A 24787-nucleotide genomic window follows, 5' to 3' on the forward strand; every position below is an offset into this window, starting at 1 on the left:
TCTTTCTAAAGCAGTTCTTTTGTTCTTGACTGGGGCTTTGGGTAAAGGTTGAAAAAGACTTGTTAAGAAAACTTTGATACTCTGAGGTCAGATTAGCTGCTGGCAAATCCCTCTGAGGTTCACCAGCTGTTAGTGCTGACTGGAATATGATGATTGAATATGACACCTGTATTGCATAGGAGATGTGATGTGCTTCTTTCCAGGAGGGCCAGCGTAGAGATTTCTACATAAAAGCAGGGGCATAGTCTATATTTTAATGTGGTCCTATTACCTAAGGGTTTTTTTTTTCCCCCTCAGTACTATTGAACTCAAGACTAAGCAGGTGCTTTGCCACTTAAGCCACACTGAAAGACCTTTTGTGCATTGGCTATTTTCAAGATGTGGTCTCACTTTCATGCTTGTGCATAATTACGATTCTCCTATTTGTCCTTCCTTTTGTTGCTGGGGCGCCACTGTACCTAGCTCTTGTATTTCACAGTAAGCTTAGGATAACAGGTATACAGAGCTATTGATTGAGATGGAGTCTTCCAAACTTTTATATCCATGTTGACCTCCAATGATGATCCTCTGATCACTGCCTTCTAAGTAGTTAGTTAGGATCACAAACTTGAGACATGAGGCCTGCTTTACCTCCTTTTCTTTTTTGTGCCAGTCTTGGGGCTTGAATGCAGGGCCTGGTTACTGTCCCTGAGCTTTTTTTGTTTAAGGTTAGCACTCTACCACTTGAGCCACAGCTCTACTTCTGACTTTTTGGCGATTAATTGGAGGTAAACATCTCACGAACTTTCCTGCTGGGGTTGGCTTTGAGTGGTGATCTTCAGGTCTCAGCCTCCTTAAGTAGCTAAGATTACAGACCTGAGCCATCAGCGCCCAGCTATACCCCCTAATTTTTAACACAGCCATTAACTCTTGAAGACTTATTTTAGTTTTCTGGCTACTTTTTCTCTTCTATTTGATTTGTTTTCATTCTCTTTATAACAATTTAACTAAACCTTTCCTTTTTTCCCCTAAAAGGTATGTTCTATAGCTCTCAACTGTCTTCTTGGCTAGAGAACAAATCTTTTTATCTTTATAAGCCATGGTTTCAATGATTAATGTCTCTGATAACTATATATATAGCCCAAGTCCAGCCATGTAGAAATTATAAGGTTCTATCCTCTCTTCTGAGAGAGTAGGAAGCAGTCCTAGGGGGTGAGGTCCTAGAGTGGTAGACTGGGGATGTCATACAGGCCTCATGAGTGTCAGTTCACTCCAGCAGAATGCAAATTCAGTTATCAGTCATGACAGCTGTGACACTCTTTCCCACTGCAGGGTGATTCAGGTTTAATACCTCGGATCTGTGAAGGGCTCTTCAGTCGAATAAATGAAACCACCAGATGGGATGAAGCATCCTTCCGCACTGAAGTCAGGTAGGGCCTGCGGCCTGAGCCAGTGTCTACTTGGTTGGGGCTATGGTTGCTTGGCTTGCACTTAGATATTAGTTTGGGGCTATGGATTCCCAAGGAAAGATCTTGTTGTTTTTCCTCCTGCACATAGAGTAATTGGGAATTTAGCTAAGAAACAGGTTAATTTCACTGACTTCCTTGGATATGGTTTGGCTAAGAAATAACCATTGTTTGGAGGTTTATCTCAAAGTGGAGTAGCTTTTGACTTTTGCAAGAGTACCCAGTTACTTGTCTCATGCCTTTCATAGAATAAGGTTTGTGTTATTTACTATGTTGGTATGATCTCCTTAAAGCTACGTTACCAATACATCTTATGGTAGAGGTGCTCTTTCTCCTCTTTGAAGTTAAACCTGTGTGGGGACCAGTCTCTCCAGTGATTTTTAAGGACAGCTCTTTCAGTCCTCTTCTCTATCTGCTGGGCCTCCTTGTAGCCATGTGGCTTGGACAAGTTATTTAAAGCATGCTAGACCTCCTTTGCCTATCTTTGCAAAGAATGATAAGCCACCACCCTTAACTGTGGTTTCTGTGAACTGCTGCTTTGGGAGTGTTGTTGTGGTTACTGTTATTAATGTCTCATTATTTCTCTGAATTTCATTCTGTTGAAAAATTTTAGCTACTTAGAAATTTATAACGAGCGTGTGAGAGATCTGCTTAGGCGGAAGTCATCTAAAACCTTCAATTTAAGAGTCCGAGAGCATCCCAAAGAAGGACCTTATGTTGAGGGTAAGAATGAATATTTCTCAGCTTTTTTCCTCCTTGGGATTTGTGTAAGAATAAAACATGTAAGGAAAAGGAAAGTGACATAATAGTGATATTTTTAAAGTTGTTTATACTTTTGTAATTTTGTGATAGTAAATTTTCGCACTTCGCTAGGCATTTGGTGAGATTTGCCACTAGGTTCTTCTGGCTTTAAGAGACCCATGGACATTTGTTTCTATGGTAAGAGAAGCAATCCTATAACTTATCTCCATGGTGTTGCATTTAGCAGTGTGTCTTTATTGATCTGAATGGTTGTAGATGAAAAGAAAGACAGGTTCAGACCTCTTGCCTGTTAAGAGGAGTTTTCACATTATCCCCCTCAGGATGCTGGCATCTGTGATTCACCAATTGTGGCACACTCAGTCATGGGGAATGTCACAGGTAATGATGGTAAAGACTGACTCTTAATAACTAAATAATAGGCCTAGGTTAGGCCATCCCTGTAATGTAGCTCTCCTACTATACAAAAAGGAGCTGAGTCTGGCTAGCAGGAATCACACATGGAAATATGTTCTCATGTGGACATTGATTTTCATGTGTTTCATTGGAGTAAGACAGAACTGTATGTAGCTCTCTTATCTGCTATGAATGCCAATTCAAAGTGGATCAAAGAACTTAATGTAGTACCTTAAAAGTTTGAAAGATTCTACAGGAAATATAAAACAATAGAACTTATTGGTATAGGAAGTAATTCTCTAAATGGAACTCTAGTAGCTCAGCAAGTAAGATTGAGGATTGACAAATGGGAGTGCATCAAGCTGAAAAGCTTCTGCACAGCTAAGAATGTAGTCACTAGAATGAAGAGAAAACTATAGAATTGGAGAAGATCTTTGCCAGCTCTACCTCTAACATAAGACATACATCTAAGTAAGAAACAGAATATACAGGGAACTTAAAAAATTAAATTCCTGGGCTGGGGATATAGCCTAGTGGCAAGAGTGCCTGCCTCGGATACACGAGGCCCTAGGTTCGATTCCCCAGCACCACATATACAGAAAACGGCCAGAAGCGGCGCTGTGGCTCAAGTGGCAGAGTGCTAGCCTTGAGCGGGAAGAAGCCAGGGACAGTGCTCAGGCCCTGAGTCCAAGGCCCAGGACTGGCCAAAAAAAAAAAAAAAAATTTAAATTCCTCAAGAATTAATAATCCATTTAATAAATGGATAAAGGAGCTTGGTAGACACTTCCTAAAAGTACAAGTGCTCAATAAATACATGAAGAGATGCTTAGCATGCCTGGCCATAAAGGAAATGCAAATCAAAATAATATTGAGATTCTGTCTCTCTCCAGTCAGAATGGCCATCATAAAAAACAGACAAATGCTGGTGAGAATGAGGGGGAAAGGAGCCCTTTTACACTGATGGTTGGACTGTAAATTAGTTCAACCTCTGTAAAAATCAGTATGAAGATTCATAAAATAAAGATAGGACTACCTTATAATCCAGCCAGACCATTCTTTGGCATTTATCCAAAGGAATGTAAGTCTGGATATAATAGATGCACCTGTACACCCATGGTTATTACAGCAATATTCATGGTAGCCAAGCTAAAAATAATCAAAGATGTCCTCAACTGATAAATGGATTAAGAAAATGTAAAAGAGAAGAATAAAACAAAACAAAAAAAAGAAAATGTGATACGTAATCATAAAACCCAGTGCACCTATGTGAAAATGGAATTAGGTAACTTGAGGGGATTGCTGGGGTTGAAAGAGAGTAGGGGGAGAATGATCAAGACCCATTGCGGGGTGAGCTATAGCTCAGCAGGAAGCACTTGCCTGACAAGTACAGTGTCCTGGGTTCAATCCCCAGTACCAAAAGAGAAAAGACAACAAACAAATGCAATGCAGTCATAAACTGGTATGTTGAATTGAAACTCCATACAAAATACAATAAAAATAAATTACAATCTGTTCTCTTAAGTGGATATTAAATATGAAATAACTGCATATGTACACATGTACATGATTATATGCATGCACACACATGTACATATCGCAGTAGTGCAGGTATGGTGGTGAAACCTTTTTGAAGAATAAACATTCATTGTAACAAAGAACATCAGGATGTTGAAGTATGCCTGGCCTGGGGTGTGGGTTGTAGTGGGAGGGGACAAGTGAATAGAAGGAGGAAGGAGGACAAATACAGTCATATAATCTATGTACATGTACAAAAATGGAAACTCCAGGAGCCTGGTTGAGGATGGAAGAGGATGGAGGGGATGATTGATCAAGATGCAGTGTATCCATAAAGAGACATGTTAAAATGAAACATCCTTGTGCAACCAATTGGAGCTAATAAAAGGCAAAAGAATTGTAAAGTTGCAAGTCAGATCTGAATGATGATGGGGATTATATATATATATATACTTATTTAGCAAAATTATCTTTAATGAAACTAGTTGCACACAAAGCATTCACGAGAGTTGAGGCAGGGCAAGATGTTTTGCTATACAGAACAGAAAAGTAATTCAGCAAACACTGGTTTCTTATCCTGTCCACTAAGAGGGCATAAATATCACATCTTCTGGATTCTAACAAATCAGCTTCATTTTGAAAATGTGTCACTTTATCTCCCCAGCAATGCTGCCACACATTATAGACCTGACACAAGGACAGTCACATGATTTCTTCAGTAACTTTCAAGGTTTCCAAAAGCTTTCGTGGCGTTTACAGCCAGAAGTCCTGAGCTTTCAAATATTAAAACTTTATCCACAGCCACAAGTTCCTTTGATGTTTGGGTTATTGAAGACAAACTCGCTGGATAACTTGTCTTCCACATAGTCCATTTCTGTTCCTAAAAGTGTTAGCTGTGCTTTCTTTTCGATGAATACTCTGACTCCATCTTGAACAACCTCTTCATCAGAATCTCCTCTTGTCTTTGTGTATTCTAGAGTATAAGAAAGACCATTACAGCCCCTGGTTCAGACGCCAACCTTTACACCTACATGTTTAGGCTTATTTTTAAGAAGCTGTTTTATCTTGTTTATTGCTGAGGGTGTCAGAGTGAGGGCGGCTCGAGTGGGCTGCAGCTTCCTCTTGCTCACAGCACCAACAGTGGCCCGGACTAAGAAGGCTGACATCTTTGCCGTCCCGTGGTTCCGGGGTCCCAGCGCCTTGGGCCGGGCTCAGACCTGGCAGGATCTCTCCATGGACACAGCCGGGCACACTCGGATTTTATATTTTAAACAAAAATTTTAGTAGAGTGAAAAATGGGAATAGTTTCAACTTAAGTTTCAGATGATTAATTTTCCTAACATACAAAGAGCTCCTGTGAATCAATAAGTATATACCCAACAACCAAGGATTAAAATAGACAAAGGCAATGAATGGGTTGTTTAAAGAAATGGGTGTTTTGATGATTATTATTTGAAATGCTGAGGAATTGAATCCATGGCTCCTTATGATAGCTAAGCTCTCCACAACTGCCTCCAGTTCAAAAAAGAGTACATTTTTGTTTGTTTTTCTGCGGTGCTGGGGATTGAACTCAGGGATTGGTTCATGCTTGCTAGATTGAGTTCTACAACCATTCCCAAATACTGATTACTTTTTAATGGAGGGAAAGGATCCTCAGCCTTACTCTGTATAAGAAACTAAACAAAACAAAATGAAAATCCATTGAGATGGTGACATCATCTTTGGCAGATATGAACCTGATGGGATGGTGAGGAGGCTCAGGGAGACAGTTGTGGAGAGCAATAGGACAATCTGACAATATGTATTAAAATTCCAACTTCCTTTGTCTTAGCATCTCCATATCTAAGAATTTATTTTATACAAACATTCTCAGACATTTGAAAGGGCCTATGCACAAGATTATTTGTAGTAGTGTTATGTGTAATTGGAAACAGAGCAGAAACAGCCTCTCATCTCAAGAGAAGACTGGTTAAATTGGCTACGGTACATACCTATAGTGTAATCCTCTGCAGCCTTAAAAATCAATGGGAAGTCACCTTGACTGTGACAGAATATTTTTGATAGGTATTATATGAAAAACTAAAATGCAAAATAATATTTATGGCATGCTACATTTTGTTGTGATTGTGGTGATGCTGATGGGGATAAAATGCAGCGCCTCATGCATGCCACTGAGTTCCATTCCAGTGCAGTGTGGTCCCATTGGTAAGAAAGAGGAAAAGTTGGTCACGCGCGCACACACACACACACACACTCACTTATGTTATACACAATGCATGAGTTATTTTTAGAAGCACAATATAAGCTTTTACCTTTGGAATCCTGTCAATACAAAAAACATCTAAAAGATTGAAAAAATGCTTTTAGAGTTTTGCATAGAGTATTTGCTTTTACATTTTTCCTCTTCCTGCAATGACTGCTGTTCAGAGGTGGCTATTAGTGGCCTTTATCCTAAATACTCAATGTAATAGATAAGATGAGGTAGCCGAGGCCCACTGAGGTTAGAACCACGGCTGCTGTCTTATGTGCCAACATGGTAGAAGCAAGTGAGCCTTTAAGTGGGTTGACAGATTCTAGTCATACACTGTTTCTTAGGGGAATTTCCATTCACTGTTTAATGGGAGGACTTCTTCACCTTCTTCTCCTCCTTTTTTTTTCTTTCCAGACTTATCCAAACATTTAGTGCAGAATTATGGCGATGTGGAAGAACTTATGGATGCAGGAAATATTAATCGTACCACAGCAGCTACTGGGATGAACGATGTCAGTAGCCGATCTCATGCCATCTTCACCATCAAATTCACACAGGTAAGGGCAGCTAGCGGGTAGCCATGGGCTTGCTCTGTGGGTCTGGTTGGCTTCCTTCCTGGAGATCTTTACTTGCTGATTAGCCCCAGCTGAGGATTGATCATTGTTGAACCAGGGGCAGCAGCAAGCAAAGGTGACGGGCTGTCATTTCCTTGTTAATTAGAGTTGAGCATGTGCTGGGCACTGAGTGTCTCCGTGGTTACAATCACAGTAATTTTTAAACATCCTGATGGGTCGCCTTAAGAAATATTGAGCGAGCTTCCACCTTGTTTGAGATGTTAAAAAAAAAACAAAAAACAAAAAAGCCTTGCTCTGTGCCTAATTAAGCAAAAGTTTTCATTGTTGTTAGCACTGTGGGAGATAATGGATTGTGAGTCCGACCAGCTGGAAGCCAAGGTGAGTAAGTGAGGGCAGTGCATTATCACCCCATGAAGCTCACCTCACCGTGTTGATGATGATTATTAGAGTGATAGCAAAGGACAGAGAACATTTATGTAAGTGCCAACACGAGAATTCATTATGGTTCACATGCAGAACATCGCGAACATGTGTAGAAGAGGGTGAGGAAAGTGGTTCCGCAGGCACTGGGGCCAGGAGAGCAGGGAGGACTACGCAGATGCAGGGCCCCCTTGGGCTTCAGTGGTAGGAGTTGGGGCTCTTCTTACCCACATCCACCCTCGAGCACAATAGAAACAAGTCAGCATTTTTATCACCTAGGGAGATCAGAGAACAGGAAAGTTAAAAAGATTCCCTAAGGTCAATCAGAACACCTCTGCACACATTTCCCACATCTTTTACCCTTTTCCAGATCCTGGATATTTAAAAATATCAGGGTACTTAAAGTTACTGCTTTGCTGTATAGCAGCTTGCTGGTGGCTCTACTTTATGTTTTTTTTTTTTATTTTCTTCTTTTTTTCCCCCCTCACAATTTGATTCAAAATGTAAGGTAGATTAAAAGAAGCCTTCGGAAAAGTAACATTGTGTAACAAAACGATTTGTCATAGTGGTGAAATGATCTCTTACATAATTGTCTGTGCTGCTTATCATATTTTGGAGAGTCTTTGTTGCTTTGAAAGCTGGAGCTTCCAGATGAGAATAGGCCTAATTATTTAGTAGCAATTTTCTCTCCCCAGTGCCCTTTAGTGCCTACTTTTATGTTCTTCTAAGTTTGCTTTGTTGAGAAAGTGAGAAAGGGTTTGAGTCAGGGCATGCCTTTTTAGAAAGCTTCAGAATCACATAGGATGGATTTCTGTTGTTAGTTCTGAAGTTAGTTTTGGCAATTTTTATAGTCAGTATGAAGGCTGATAAACAAAAGAAAAGGAGAGGGGGGAAATTAACCCTGAGAGATTTTAGTGGAAAGCAATTGGTTTTTGTATCATAAGGATCACTGGTACCTTTAGGGCCTCTTCAGTTTTTTCTTTCCTATCTTACCACAGGCAAAGTTTGATTCCGAAATGCCATGTGAAACCGTGAGTAAGATTCACTTAGTGGATCTTGCTGGAAGTGAGCGTGCAGATGCCACTGGTGCCACGGGGGTCAGGCTCAAGGAAGGAGGGAATATTAACAAGTCCCTCGTCACTCTGGGAAATGTCATTTCTGCCTTAGGTAGGTGCTTGCTCACCTCCAGCTCTGTGTGTGTGCGTGTGTGTGTGTGTGTGTAGCAAACTTAGAGGAACATGGGACAGTGATTCTTTCCTCTCTCTTGTCTCCATCTTCCTTACAGCTGATTTATCTCAGGATGCAGCAAACCCTCTTGTGAAGAAGAAGCAAGTTTTTGTGCCTTACAGGGATTCTGTTTTGACTTGGTTGTTGAAAGATAGCCTTGGAGGAAACTCTAAAACCATCATGATTGCCAGTAAGAATTTTAAGTTATTTTCCTGAGCATCTGAAGTTCCCTGTGAATTAGCTGTAAGTCTTTTAAGTTGAAAGTGTCTCATTAGGATATATCACCTTTTAACCTTTTATATTACAAAAATTAGTGGTTTATCTACCTTGAAAATCACCTGCATCCAGAAATCCAGTCTATAGTATCTTATCAAGTGTTGTATAGACTTTTCATGGTCTGGGAACTCTGGTGACCTGCAGAGACTTTCTGAATGTTTTTTACAAGGTAAAAAACTTCCAAATCCCCCAATTTGTAGAAGAAAATTATTATGGGGGAACAAAGTAAAAAAAGAAATAATCCAACCTTTTCTATTTAATGTAGTACATATGGAATTTAAAATTAAAAAGCAAGAGAAAAAAATAAAAAATCATAACAAATAATGGTAACAGTAATAATACTATATGTTCACATTGACAAATTAAGAAACAGAATAGAGAAAAATAACATAGAGGAGATGATTGAGAATTTATTAATTCTTTGCTTCCTAACTCCACATTCTTGTTCCTGTTCTCCTCTCTCCTCTTTCCTTCCCTCTCTTGTGTCCTCTTCATACCTTTGCCATGCTGTAACCAAGCAGTGGGGAACCTACCTTAGGATATGTGTTCCATGAACAACTGATAGGTCTCCCAACCTTAAACTTGGGTGGTATGGGTGGCAGATGGGATTAGTCAAAGTTTCCATATGAAAAGAATAGTCTACTGACTCTCTTGAAAATATTGGCATGCTCTATGGCAGTTTAAAAATGATAGGTTTTGCCAGAAATTTAAAAAGTATTAATCCCTGGCTAATGTTGATATTATAATGTTGAAATTATCCTCTTACCTTTTCAACTGGGAAAATGTCTTAATTGTGGAGAGGCAGCACATATCCTACATTGAAGTTGGGTAGGTAGCTGATATTAGAACTGAAAAAAAGCAGAATGACAATTTTGTATACTGAGCACCATTTTCTATAAATCTTAGATAATTTTTAATATTCATTACTGTGGCAATGAATATTTAGTCTAGCTAGTGACCTGAGGTTAATCTGACTTTTAAATTACAAACCAACTTTGTGTTAAATGAAACATGGCGTGCTGGATAAATTATTTTTTTGAATTCATTCTTCACAGCCATTTCACCTGCTGATGTCAATTATGGAGAAACCCTAAGTACACTTCGCTATGCAAATAGAGCCAAAAACATCATCAACAAGCCTACCATTAACGAGGATGCCAACGTCAAACTCATCCGGGAGCTGCGAGCTGAAATAGCCAGACTAAAAGCTCTGCTTGCTCAAGGGAATCAGGTCAGGTTTTTTCTGAGATTTATAGATTATTTTCTTTGAGTAATAGCATCTATTTCTGGATCTTAATGAGACAATTATCTCCTAGTATTGATTTGAGTAAATAAGAGCTAAGTAAAGCTTCCAGTGAGTTAGCCAATCCTTCCTTTATACCAGCCTCCTATTGGCCTTCGCATTCCTTATGTGCTCCATGTCTAAAATCTTATCCACTAAGCCCGAAATGATTAACTATCTAATAGTTATCAATTATGGATGGGAATTTAGCATGCAGTCGGATTAGCGGCATAATCTCTATTAGTGAGAAGAAATTGAGATGCTTCAAGTAATATTTAAAAATTCTACCCATGCATTTTATGACTTTACAGCTCATTGAACAGAGAGGAAAAAACTTGTTTAAACACCTTTCTGAATGTCTGTTCCTTACCAGCCATTACAGAGGAGGTGTGAGAACTCAGTGACAGGTGTGACATTGAATGTCTGGGGTCTGGCTGCAACACTGGCCCTGGGGCCTTGCATGATGGTTGTGAGGGGTCTTTGGGGTTGAAGTGAGGAGGTCTGTTCTTTGTGTTTTTCCCAGCAGGCTTCCTTTCTGTCTGTAGTGAGCATGTAAAGTTATGCTGTGGTGATGACTAGTGTAAGCCAAGTTCTCAGGGACCTCCATATGCTTTGAAGAGAGGCCACAAGTTAGGATGGTCTTTATAAACCTTGGATGGTAGACTGCTCTTAGAAGTGAAGATACATTTCATTTGGTTTTCTTAACCTAGGAATGGATGGATGTTTTTAGTTTATCATTTAAGGACCTACTTTTCTTTCATACAAAGTGGTCTCTCTGGAACAGCGCTTTTTGTGCAGGAGTACATGGTGCTGGAAGCTCTTGCCGTTCCATAGTTTGATGTATGTAAATATCACCAGGATATCAACAGAGGATCCTGGGCCCTGAAATAGACCTACAGTCCACACGATGGCCAACAACAGTGAAACAGGACTCCTTCGTGCATGGAAAGATGCCTCCACACACCTTTACGTGGTGAATTGAGCCTCTCATGTACAAAAGGAAGTTGCCATAATGAGTAGTTAAATAGGATGTTACAACTTATAACATGAATCTCAAGTCAATTTATTGATATGATTTGTTATTAGAATCCTTTCTTAGTCTCCTTCCCTCCCTTCCTCCCTTCTGTTCCTTCCTGGGTTAGAACTCTGCTTCCTGCTTGTTAGACAAGTGCTTTATTGCTTGAGCCACACCTCCCAGACTTTTTTGTTTTAGCTATTCTTTGCTTAGAGTCTCTGCCTAGGGCCAATCTTGGACCAAGATCCTCTTACCTATGCCTCCTTAGTAGCTGAGATTACATCCCTGGCTTGCTGGTTGAGATAAGATCTTGCTAACTTTTGGCTTAGGATGGCCTTGAACCACAGTTCTCTTGATCTTGGCCTCCTAAATAACTGGAATTACAGGCATGAGTCTCTGTACCTGACTCATCAGTGTTTCTCAATCATTATTTATCTAAAGTAAACATTTAAATATTACTGCTGTAATTAAGACAGTATTTTTATTATGTTATGTTGGCACTGATGATGGAAAAATATATTTTAGAACACATAAAGGGTAAAACTTTGGTAAGTTTAATATTAACATTACAGTGAAAATAATTTATAAAATAATTTACCATGCTTCGAATCTATGAATGTCTCTGAATCTATAAATTATCTCACAACAACATAGGCTTATTCTAAATTTGTGATGCTTAACAAAATAAGCAGGTATTTCATTAAAGTGCTTATTAAATATGTCTTAATAAATCTTCCCTGGGACCTTGATCTCTCCCTGGGATAGTCTATTCCAAATTCTGCCATGGTTTCTTGAACATTTCTCAAGTCCAAGTTCCATTTCTAGGTTATTAATTTAAGTAAAGCCAAGTAAAAGTTCCTACTTTTTTTCTATCTGTCTGTCAATTGTGGGGCTTGAATTCAGGGCCTAGATGCTGTCCCTGAGCCTCTTTGTGCTCAAGGCTAGTGCTCTACCACTTGAGCCACAGCTCCACTTCCAAAAGCTCCTACTTTTAATAATTTCATACATTGCCTTTGCAAATGTCATGGATTAGAGTTTTAAAAGCAGAAAACTCTGGCACATGTTGTATTTGCTTTTCCTACTCCATAGATAGGGCTATATAGACATGTATATAGGATATGATATGGTGGTCACTGTAGCCTTTTGTACATATAATTCCATCAGTGGTTCACTACTAAGCTGTGAATGAAGTAGAAACTTCTCAGTTTTATAGAGAAACAGAAATCATACAGTGGGTTCTATAAATTCAGCCAAAATATTTTCATTGAATATTTTGTATGAGACTACATGCTGGGTTCATTTGTAGTCATGTGTTAACAAAGCTTCCTTTTCTGCCAGGAAGAGCAGATTTGACTTTAGGTTAACCTTCATTTTCAGTAAACCTGATAAACGGACCTGCCAGCTGCATAGCAAAGCAACAGTTCTAATGATACAAACAACCTTGAACAACTTATGTCCAGAGAAGATGGAAGTATATACAACTGTAAATGGTAGTGGAAGGCAGTGACTCTCGTAATTGGGCGTGTCCTCGAGAGGCCTCTAGCAGATGAGCCTATGGCATTGTCACAGGAGATGCTGCTCCTGTGGGCTAGCTTCTAAATCAAGGCGGGCTGAACACACAACAATGGGTTATCTACTCCTCACACATGAGCAGTTACTCAAGAGGGCCAAAAGCCATTGCTCCTGCATGGCCTGAGGATTGTTGTGGAGACTTTCTCCAGGCTCTCAGTCATCAGAAGGACACACCTGTGCTTTTCTGCCAGCCAGCTCAGCTTTCTGCGGCATACACAGATGCCCAGGGGGACCCACAGTCATCTTGTTAGACTGAATGTTTAACTGAGCCCATGAAGACTGACTGCTTCTGTTTGAATAGAAATTAAAAACATGCTGGATCCTCTGGGGAGGACAACTTGCAATTAAAAACGAATCACACATATAGATGACTCACAGATTCCCTCCCAAGAATTTATTCTGTTGATGTAGTCCTGTACACTGTATGCAGTTGGTTTAAATGTAATCTGGTAGAGCAAAAGCTTAGAAAAACAAAACTACACTTACATTAAAAGGACAAATTGTAAATGTATAGAGTAAGCAGAAAGCATACAGTGAAATAACATCTAGTGGAATTTGAATTGTTAAACGGAAAGAAGCAGTTATATGTTGTCTGATTTTTTCCCCCAGAAACTGTTGATTTAAAAGTCAATGTGTGGGCTGGGATGTAGCTCAGTGGCAAAGCACTTGCCTAGAAAGTGCAATGTCCTGGGTTCAATCCCCAGTATCAAAACAGAAAAGAAAAAAAGATAGTCAATGTGGATTGTTAAAAACACAACCAATACATGCTGTATAAGACCAGAATAACTTCAAGGGTACATACCAAATTGGAAAAGAGTGGCTCCCTGCGTGGTGGGAGACTTCCTTTCTGTTTTCCTGTGACATCGTTGGCAGGGAGGTAGAATAGGGAGCAGTGAGTTCTCAGCACTCCCATCAGCACTAATGTGTTGGGAGTACAGTTGAAGTCCAGTATGGTTGTTTTCTTCTCGCCCCTCCCAGTTCTACTCTGATTTTGGTGTTTATCATCCTCACAGCCATCTTCATACTGCACCCTGATGAGGTAAGGGAACTAGATGGGAAGATTGTCATGTCATACATTGAATAGTACCCAGCAGTGACCGTAAACGAGTTTCACTCACCTATTTCAATGTAGCTGAACCCCAAAAGTCCATGGGTGAGGCAAGACTTAGGCTTTTTAACCTGTTGGATATTCTACTTTGTGCATATTCAAACTGACAAGTCCTTATGACCTGGGATTTGAGGTTGTGTTTGGTAAAAATATCATAATATTATGTTGTTTGCTCTCTTGATTTGTACTACAAATGTAGACTTACAAGAAAACTGTGATTTTTGGATATTGTGAGATATGATATATATCCCATGGATTCGAGACTTGGGGATAACTGATACTTAGCTGGTGTTGTGTGTGACATTACTTCATATAGTATTTTGTAGTTTGTAGAAGCTTTTTTTTTTTTTGGCCAGTCCTGGGCCTTGGACTCAGGGCCTAAGCACTGTCCCTGGCTTCTTCCCGCTCAAGGCTAGCATTCTGCCACTTGAGCCACAGCGCCGCTTCTGGCCGTTTTCTGTATATGTGGTGCTGGGGAATCGAACCTAGGGCCTCGTGTATCCGAGGCAGGCACTCTTGCCACTAGGCTATATCCCCAGGCCCCTGTAGAAGCTTTTGGTAATTGATATGTTTATGGAAAAAAAAATCCTTGCTGTATCTTATTACTGTTTATTAATTGCTGATGTCCTTATGTGTTGAATTGCAGATTGCCCTCTTAGACTCCCCCACAGCTTTAAGTATGGAGGAAAAACTTCATCAGAATGAAGCAAGAGTAAGTGATGATTGACTTGGTGTTTTGGTGTTTTTTACACCATAATGTGCATTTTGTTCTTCTAAAGTTCATGCTTTCTAATATTTCTGTTTGGGGCACATTTTCTTTTTTCATTCTATGTATCCCTCTAACCCCATGGCCATCCTTAAAGATGCAAAGCTGTTATGCAGGTCCTTTTGACAAAGCAGTGGGGCAACTCCAGCCCTCAGAGGAGGCCTGGTCCTGGTCCAAGAGAGGCTGTGTTTCACATTTACTCAATGATGAGCACCATTTAGCTGTTGTTTCCAGTGAGATGTTCACTAGGGACTTTCTCGGAGGGAAGGGAAGAGATTAACTGGAAGAGAAAACATTATAGGAGGGGTTTGGGTGGAGGGAATGAAGTAAGTGTCCTGGTGTTTGAAAACCAGTTACATGGCTGATCTGGTTCTATGCTAGTTCTTTAGAAATAAAAGGAAAAATTCTTCAGTGAAGGAAGGACAGACATTGTGAATATTTTTTGGAGTCAATTTTCTTCTTGGTGCTAAATGATTAAAACAAAAAAACTGGATTGTGTTATATCCTCAGTAATATACAGTGTGAAAGTTGTAGTTAGGAACTTGTTGACACTTCTCTAGATAATTAGGTTGATTAATATGCTGATAATGGCATTTGTAAAAAACATTAGTTTCCTTAATCTCGTTTGCTCATGAAATTTTATGTTTTAGTGCTTTCAGTTCTGATTTTGAGTGCTATGAAATGTCTGGGTATAGCAATAAATTGTTTATCAATTATAGTTTTTAGAAGTACCTAGCAAGTTAATAGAATCCAATAAACATTTTAATTTGAGTGCATTAAACATGCTGTGACAGAAATGACTGTCTTATTCATAACATTTTCTAAATATTTGCCTGGTTCCTTTTTTACTTTTTGAAGTTGTTTGCCATCTGGTTGGCTATACATATCATCACCTGATCACATTGTTAGAATTGGTATCATGTGCTTACATTTTTATTAGTGTTTTATTAAGATTACTTGTATTAAATACAAGGGCACAAAGCATTGTTATATCTTTTTATAGAGTTTGAACTATTCAATTGAAATTGAAATTGAAAAGGATTGTTTATCAACTCCTATTTCTTCATTGAGACTGTTTCAGTTGGTGAAATACAGAATCATTTGTTCCACGCTTTGTATTCTCAGATAAATTGCCAGTGAGGATCTGTGTACTGGTTAGTAGCCATTAATTCCACACATCAGTCTTTCCCCTTCTTTAGGAAGAAAAGACAATAATATCTACTCTGAAATTCTCTGAAATCTTTTCTAGAGCAAAAAGCTACCACCCTCCTGACTTATAATGTTACCATGAGTCTAGAGTTGGTGCCAGTGAACTTGAGGGTATGACTTGCTTCAGATGAATCAATGTAGTCTTAAAACATTAGAGACAAGCAGAGAGCAAAGTTAGAGAGACATCTCCACTCTTGTTTCCTTTTTCACTAAGAAGATGGCAGCTTTTGACACTAAGAACTAGCAAAAGAAGGACAAACATTATTTTTTTAAGTGAACCGAGAATCCATGTAGGTAAACTGAGAAGTGAAATGACCACTGAATGATGGTGGGCATATGGGTGGGAGAGACATGCTGGTTTTCTTCTGGTGGAGGCCCTCCATTTCTAGTTAACAGAATGCTTTGTTTTGTCAAGGTTGCTGACCAGTGACCTGTCTAGTTACCACTCTTCATGTAACCCATGCACCCTTGTGGCTTGGTCATATCAGGGGCTCCTGGGTGGGAGACCTGGAGGCTCAAAGTAGGCTGTTGTTGGCTATTGAGCAGGGGAAGGACAGTGACAGGCACAGAGCGAAAAGGGCTTGGGAACATGACTTTGAGCTTTTAGCTCATGCTATCTTCTTTTCCACAGTGTACCTTTTTATTCTTCTTTTCCTCTGCCTCTCAATTCAAGTATCACTTTCTGCTTCTTCAGGAACTAATCATCAGAGTTATCTAAAACAGTTTTCTGGAATCAGAAGAAAATTTCTATTAACTTTGAAAAGCAGTTTCTAACCCTATATTCAACAGCTAGGGACATTTTCTTCCCTAAGTTACTGCTCAGTAAAAAGAAGCTGATCTTTATCAAAAGAAATTTGCTTTCACTGAAAGAGTCAATTAAAGAACCACCTTATATATTTTTTTAAAAAAGGTAGAGTGAGATTTATAAAGCCAATCAATTAGCTACAAAAGCAATTATCTCCAAAAAGAGAACTGCACCACCAAGGTGCACATCTAATTGCAAAGAAAAGTAAATGATTATTCCTTAGGACCTAAAGCAGGGTCAAGAAAAATTAACCCATTGGATAGGATATTGTCATCCGTGGGTTCATAATTCCAGCTAATAGTTCAAGGAAGCAGCTTCTAGGTAAGTACACTATTAAAATGACTTAGCATTGTAGGTAATTGGACAAATTCTTGTCCGTTCTTTTCTTTGTCATAATGTAGGGGATGGGATAAGATCAGTATGTGTGATTGGTAGATACTTGCTGATAGCTCTTTTAGTAGACATTGCTAATTAAAACATTGTAGCATATTTTTCCAGAATATATAAGAATTTGGAAGCTTTCTAGAAGTGATTAATTTTTGAAAAGTAGAATAACCACTTATATATATATTTGCTTTTAGGTTCAAGAATTGACCAAGGAGTGGACAAATAAGTGGAATGAAACCCAAAATATATTGAAAGTAAGGACTGTAAAAGGTGTCTGAGTTTTAATGGTCTGGCTTTTTTCTTCCCCTTGTCTTCTCAAACATAGCAATAATAAGCTTTATCAAAGGTAAGATCAATGGTTCTGATTAATAACTTTTGCAGCATAGGGGGGTTCTGGTTTGATGAAAACAAAAGGAAAAGTAGATATAAAAGCTAGGAGTTTAACATATACAGGTTTTGCTAAGATTAAAGGTGTTTGCTTTCATTTGTTGGCATTTTTCCATTTTTGGTTCAACATGTATTAGGACTAAGGGAATCCATTGTTGCTTTCTGTTTTTCTTAAGGTCAGTATACAAACAATACAGTAAATAAAAATACTTTCCAAAATAGTATTATAGAATGTGCTTGCATAGACAGCATGGCTAGATATTGGAGAATTTTAAGCTAATAATTTCTTAGGAGAATGTTTTTCCTGTAAGTTGGAGGCTGGATGGTGATGGCATGTATTTCTCTCAAGATTCACTATAAAGGATGGCTTCTATTTATTATGGTCTAGACTTTAAAATATGAGTTTTCTTGTTTCCATTTCTCCCTGACTTTGTTGCTAGGAAACCTCTGTCATCTGTTGAATTTCAACCATACCAGGTATGAAATTGAATTTGAAGTTTTTGCTCTCTGGACATTGGACTGACTTTATGAACAAGAGAAGGCCATGTAGACAAATCTGTAGTCTGTTTTGAGGTCTGTTGAGTTTGAACTCCCCCAAGGTACTAGGATTAAGCTTGATCTAATGTTGGTGAGTCTAGATTGATGAGCTTTAACCAAATGTTTTGGCAGAACCCTAACTTGATCTCTTCTCATGATATTGGCATATCCAATCACTGGTTCATAGGGACAAATCTGAAGGCCTAGACTGGCTGCTACATCCTGCATCTAACAACTGCGTCAAAGAGCATGGTCAGCATTATACTACAAAAAGTTTTCCTTGTGCCATCTAGGCTACCTCTCTACTCTGGATTAAGAAAGTCTTGTGTGGTCAGAGGTTGTGCTCATGAAGTTATAGGTAGCAGTGGGGTAGAATGGTCCTAGAGACTTTTTTTCTACCTACAGAAAGCCCTGTGCTAAGTGAGAGTGTTCACATCCAGATTTCCTTCTCTTTCCCCGTTGTCATAATAAGAATGGCATGATATTTTGAGGTACTATACTCCTATAGCCTTTCCTTTTCTGACTTCCCTTCCTTTTTGGCAATTGAACCTGGGCTTCATGTATATACCCTAGGCAAATGCTCTATGACTGAGCTACAACCTTATCTTCCTTTGTTGGGATATTTTAGCACAGGAAACCAAAGACGTCATTCACTTTTCAGAATACTTAAGGAGGGAATAAGCACCACCCCAGAGGTACGTAGTTTGATGTTTAAGCTGCATCCACTCTGAGCCTTTGAAGCTCAAGTTGTTTTTGCTTCATTCCATAGTATAACTTCCCTCAGGAAATTGGTCAATGAGGGAGGATTAAAATCTATCCCATTTAAAGGAAGAAAGAAAAGGCTACTACACTCCCTATGAGAAAAGTCATTAGTATATGTAGTGGCCAGGTCCAGCACTGCATATAGATCACAGCCTCATCTTCAGCTGCTACTGATGCTGCAGTAGCTCACTGACTCATTGTACTTGGTTGTTCTTTCTTATTTTTCTTCAGTTATCTATTCTTTTACAGGTCTTTGGATCCAATACCTTACAGGTGTTAGACAGGTACTTCACTACTGGCTATATCTTTAGCCCATTATCGTAATTTTTTACTTTATAATATCTGTGCAATAGTATCTGTTCTAAAACTCCAAACAGCAACCCTTTTGAATTTTACGTATATTTTTTCCTATAAGGTTATTCTGGTCCTAATGTTAAATATTCCCTTAATTCCAGTCCAATTTTTCATGTATCTAATCGTTGTTTCTTATGACTTCTCTATATGTGCTAGGTGTTCAAGGTGATGAGAAAGGCAGATCCTGTTTTCTGTTCTTTCGCTCTCTTGACCTTACAAGACCATCTTAGATTTCTCTGCTTTTGTTTGTGCTTTATATCTGTAGGCATTTTCTGTGCAAGTTTGGTATTTTAAGGGATATCTTGACCTCTTATTTGGAGATGGTGTTTGGGGTCTGTGGTGGAAAGAGCTACTCAAATACTCTGATAAGCACATTTTCAGGAGATGGATTATTGTGCTATGGGTCTGTGGTTTGTATCATCCTCCATATCTCTGCTGCATTTTCCATTGTTGATAAATTGTACCAGTAACGCTTCATAAAACCCACTCCAACTTCGGCAGTTCTCTGTGCTATATTTTACCTTCTGGTTTTAGTTATGGCACTTGCGAAAGGGTAAGAGTAGGAATCTAAAGTCACTGTGTTGAGCCACGAGCCCTTAATATCAGAGTTACTCTCGAAAATCTCCTGAATTTCTTAGGATACCACAACATCCTGAGCTCCTAGGGCCTAGGAAGAAATAATAACATCATTTTTCTGGATGAGGAAATTTCGAGATCCACTCACATAAGGGTGGAGGGATTCTTAGACTTTTGGCTTTGTGTATGTTCTGAGGAAAGGCACTGCTTGTTTTCTCTTTCCTGGCTGGAATTCAGGACCTCACACTTGTTCATCTTGCTGGTGTTCTACCATTTGAGTCATACATCTGGTATAGCATTTTGCTGGTTATGTCAGAGATAGAACCTCACAGTCTTTTTGGCCTGGGCTGGCTTTGGAATGCAATTGGATTTCAGCTTCTTGAATAGGTAGGATTATAGGTGTGAGCCACCAGTGTCCAATGGCACCAACTATTTTTGACAGAGAGCAGCTATATGGTGACTGTAACTGGATCCTTGGGTTTTGTTCTGTGGATCTTAGAAGTTGGATCTCCTTCTCCCTCAGTGAGTCATGATACTCCTCCAGAATGGGCGATAACCAAGACCCTAGCCTGTTAGTCATGGACATAGCATCCTTTTTCTTATATCCAAGTTAGCAGGATCAGAGATGACAAGATCTCTTACTTTGAAAGTAATTGACAGCAGAATGTGTCAGCTACACATGAGGCAGGCCTTAGGCCAGTAGGTAATAAGAGAAAGTTTTATTGTTTCCTTCTTAGGCCACTTAATCTTCATTCCATCAATCTTCATTTTCTCACCCTCACACTCCTTTGCTTGGCCATGAAGGTATGGGGTCTCCTAGTCAGACTCATCTGTCCTGTTAGAATTTTCTCTGCTCCAGCTCCCTGGCATGCTCTCCCCACCCTGCTTGATGGTATTACTGGTTCCTCAGTGCCCCAGGGGGTTGGGTCACATGGCATCCCTTAGCCTTGGCTGAGGTTGCTTCTTCAGGGATGCTTTGCTCTTTCTATGCCTCTGTCAGAAGCTACCTTCAAGCCCCTGGTTTCTTTTCCTCTCCCTTCTCAGTTAGGATGGATTTTGTTTTCTTTCCTCTGTGCTTTTCTAGCACTGGTTTTATATCTGGTACAGCATTCATCATTATCTAAGTTAGGTAATTTTGGTCTTTCTCTCTTTGTGGTGATGGCTATACCCAGGAAGGCAAGAGCAGGAGCTGCCCAAAGACTATCTATTTGTCATCCTATGATCCAGCTCCTACAGCACAGCTTCTCACACAGAAGCATGCAGTGAAAACTTGTGGGGTGAAAGTTAGAAGCAAAACCATAAACCTTTGTATTAATTTGCTAAGGCTGCCATTACAAAATACCACAAACTGAGTGGCTTACATATCAGAATTTATTTGTTCACAGTCCTGGAGGCTGAAGTCCAAGAGCCAGGGGTTGGCAGGCTTGCTTTCTCCTGAGGAGGCTTCTTTGGCTTGCAGATGGCCTCATGCTCTGTGTCCTCGCATGGCCCTTCCTCCTGTGTGTTTTCCATTTGGGTGTCTCAATCACCTCAGTTTGAGGACAACAGCACCATTGGATGAGGGCCCACCTCAGAGCCTTACTTTAACTTCATCACCTTAGCTAATATATTTAAACTGAATTAAAGGCCCTGTCAATGTATCACATTCCAAATACTGGGCGTAGAGCCTCACCATGAGTTTTGGGACAACACAGCTGAGTCCACAATGGCCTTGAGCCATATGATTGATGCCCTAGTGGGAGGGCAGGCAGCATTCCTGTCCTAATAATGCTCCTACCCATGTTTCTATCTTATTTGCAAGTCTTAGGTGAGACTGTGTAATTTTTATTCTCGGGAGTATGGATTCTTTCGATAATAGTCTTGGCTTTCATTTGGATCAGTGAGGTCTTTAGATGCTCAAAAGTGTGGTTGGTCAGCCAGCAACCTCAGTATGGTCTGAGAGTTGATTAGAAGTGTAGACTCTGGCATTCTCACTCCAGACTTATTGAGAAAGAATCTGCCTTTTAGTAAGATCTCTGGTGATGGGTTTGCACCTTCAGGTAGTGCTGTGGCAGATAGGGCACATTGAGGTGAGGAGGAACTGTCCTTCCCTTTCTTCTTTGCCTTGTGTTGAGGGGGAAGCTGACTCTCCTGGCATCCTGTGAGACTGTCTGTGGAAGGAGAAAGCAATAAAGCTCCATCCAGCATCTCCTTTTCTCTAGGGCCCTGGGTCCTGCCGGAGAGCAGGCACTTTTGCCTGGTGCCTCAGCTTTGACCTCTAGAAACATCCCCTCCTCTCAAGCAGTTCTGTATTTGTATAATCAAAATTCAGTTTATTATCAAATATCTATACTAAATACTAGTTACCACATCTAGTGGTGGTGCTGGCTTCTGGTTTGCAGTTTGTGGGTGACCTCATTCAGCAGAGTTACTCGTTTCCTGTACTGAAATCCCTAGCATCGAAATACTGTGGTGGTTTCTGCTTGGTGGTGAGACCTTGTCTGACACCCAACTCTTTGCTCTTGTGCTCTTGGCTGCATTACAGCTGCTCAGGATCTGATGTAGCATACTCTTCTTGTTTTGTTCCAGTCTCTTTGGTCCCTCTTAGAATGCTGTCCCAATTTGATTTCCATCCTGCCTGAGTTTCTCTGAAACTGGGATACCTGTCTTGGGACTTGGGAGTTAATGTTGTGATGAATTCAGCTTCTACAATTTGTGGCATCCAGGGCTTCCCAAGGCCCTTTCTCTATGGTGTGGTTCTCCTTTTTGCAGCACAAGATTGCGCTGTTTGTTCAGTGCTGGAACAGAACTAAAGTGCTTGCTCAGAACCCCTCCTGTGCATCTTTCAGCCTGGATTTTTCCAAATCCCAGGTGTTTTATTGCTGATGAATGTGTCAAGTCATCCCTTAAAAGAGGAATCCCCTAGGTCTTTTTCCATTTCTGCCTGTTCTTCTCCCTATCTCACATTTATGCCTCTTTCTAGTTTATCTGCTGTGCACACCTTTTGGTTTCTCTGTTTCAACGTTTTTATAGACAGTTAAAGAAAAAAAAAATGTTCAAGGCACGTTATCTGACTTCCAAAGAACTCCTTGAGCTCTGTGCTTCAGAATAAATCCCAGACCTTTAGGACGGTCGCATAAAGCTGGCAGTTGTGTGACAGATGGTGCAGCAGAAGGGAGAGCGTCCTCTATGTGTCTGTCCAGCGTGGAGCTGCACTGGCGCTTGCTACCCTGTGGTGTGCTCAATACGAGGCTCTCCAGCTTTGGTGGTTCTTCTCACTTTCTAATATGCAGGGACTCCTTGCTAAAAGCAAAACCTTTGACCACTGCAGTGTATGGTTGGATTTTGTGTTTTCCTTGCCCTGCCCAGGGCTTTGGACTGTGTCGCAGAGGTAGCAGGCTGCTCATATGCAACGAAGTAACTGGACAGGGTTTTCTTTGGGAAGTGACCTGGTTGGATGAACATAAGCTGAATTACTATTTTATCCCCAGACTTTAACTATATGAAATGGTTATGCATCTTGCACCCAGGAAACAAATGGTGTTTCTTGAACTGTATTTGGAGGATGGAGTATATTTGAATCTGTGCATTCATGAGCTCTCAATACAGGTGATTTAAATTTAAATTGTAATGGTATCTTAGCTCTTCTCTGGGGGCAGTAGAAGAGGCAGGGTACCACCCATTCCTGGCAAGGATAGATCCCACGTTGATGGAGGGCCTTTTGCTCTTTTAGAATGGTTTAACTAACAAGAAATATAACAAAAAGAAATTGGAATCTTTTCCTGGCTTAAGATTTTCTGAGTTTAAATTTCATGGAGAGGCATGCTATTAAGCCAATTTATTTCTGTTTTATGATAGAATCAATCAGCTGAACTTTTTTGTCTCTGGAAGATTATGGCAATGTATAAAAGACTTTTTCCCCTGGCTCTCGGCAGTTTTCCACTTCATGGGGAAGACATATTTTGGGGAGTGTAATGAGTTTGGAAGCAGAACTAATAACCAAGACTGCTCAGCAGATCTGCTACCGGCTAGATCTATAGAACAAGTTTCCTGTGGTCCTCTGGATCTCTGCTGACCCATATACTGAGTCTTCCAGTGTTTGGAAAGTCTACAAACAAAGCCTGGGGAAATGACATTTTGATTAGTGTCTCCTTGAAATGTAGTTGCTTCTTGATACATGAATTGAGTCTGGGCGTAGATCTGGGGAGACTTTTTACTTACACATGTTGGTTTTCTACTAGATGTTAGGTTTTTAGAAGAAAGCATCTCTTCTGAAGCTATGGATTATGAACATCTGTATAAAAATTTGATGGTTCAATACCTGGCTTCAGATAGTCACATATAGTGTTAATGGTTGGTTACTATTGCTTGAGAAATATAAAGTATGGTCATATGTCACATAAGATAGGGACCCATTCTGAGAAATACATTGTGTTAACATTGTTGCACAAACTAAAATGGCTGTGACCTCACAATACCATAAGATCACGGGGTTCACTCTCATATGTAAAGTCTGGCATTGCTCAGGCATCACTGTAGCATGGGACTGTATTGCTCTTGAGCTCATTAACTACAAGATGATATGTTGACTTTTCATGTGTTTGGCCGAGCAGAGATTGGCTGCAGTGGGAAATTTAGCCATGAGAATTCGTCCCACTTCAGGTCTTATTGTGAAAAAAGAGACAGGAGAACTCAGTCCTTGCTTAATAGTGCTGGCCACATACAGTGCATGGTTTTAGAACCCCAATGCTTTTCTTCTGCTCTGCATTTTTGCAACTTTTAAAAACTTTATTTGTTCAGATATCTTAAAAGTTTTCTGATAAAAAAGTGATTAGAGGTGCTGAGCATTCTTTTGTTGATATTCCATGAACTAGTATTGCTGCCTGTATTGCTAAAGAAATTTCTAGCACAATCTGGGCCTTGGTGGCTCACACCTATAATCCTAGCTACTCAGGAAGCTGAGATCAGGCAGATCATAGTTCAGGGCTGGCCTGGCAAAAATCAAGATTCTCTCTCAAAAATAACCAGAGCAAAAAGGACATGATTCAAGTAGCAGAATATCTGCCTAGCAGGTGCAAAGTCCTAAGATGAAATCCCAGTGATGCCAAAAAGGAAAAAGTAAAAGAAAAAAGAGAAATTGCTAGTATTATGAAAATATTTTCCCTGAAATGGCTCCCAACCTTG

General features: G+C 39.9%; 1 protein-coding gene and 1 pseudogene across 6 annotated transcripts in view; one reads left to right on the forward strand and one right to left on the reverse strand.

Moving 5' to 3' along the window:
- The window catches only part of Kif16b (kinesin family member 16B), a 269825-nt gene that overhangs the window by 45375 nt on the left and 199663 nt on the right, over positions 1-24787 (forward strand). For all 6 annotated transcript variants that reach the window (XM_048348767.1, XM_048348768.1, XM_048348769.1 and 3 more), the window contains exons 5-12: positions 1312-1409; positions 2059-2168; positions 6781-6923; positions 8360-8528; positions 8647-8778; positions 9920-10095; positions 14488-14553; positions 17203-17262. In XM_048348767.1, coding sequence (XP_048204724.1) covers positions 1312-1409; positions 2059-2168; positions 6781-6923; positions 8360-8528; positions 8647-8778; positions 9920-10095; positions 14488-14553; positions 17203-17262 — 954 coding nt within the window. The remainder of the gene's footprint in view (positions 1-1311; positions 1410-2058; positions 2169-6780; positions 6924-8359; positions 8529-8646; positions 8779-9919; positions 10096-14487; positions 14554-17202; positions 17263-24787) is intronic.
- On the reverse strand, positions 4892-5298 carry LOC125353233 (annotated as a pseudogene).

The sequence above is a fragment of the Perognathus longimembris genome, chromosome 6 (assembly GCF_023159225.1).
Source record: "Perognathus longimembris pacificus isolate PPM17 chromosome 6, ASM2315922v1, whole genome shotgun sequence".
NCBI classification, from domain to species: Eukaryota; Metazoa; Chordata; class Mammalia; order Rodentia; family Heteromyidae; genus Perognathus; species Perognathus longimembris.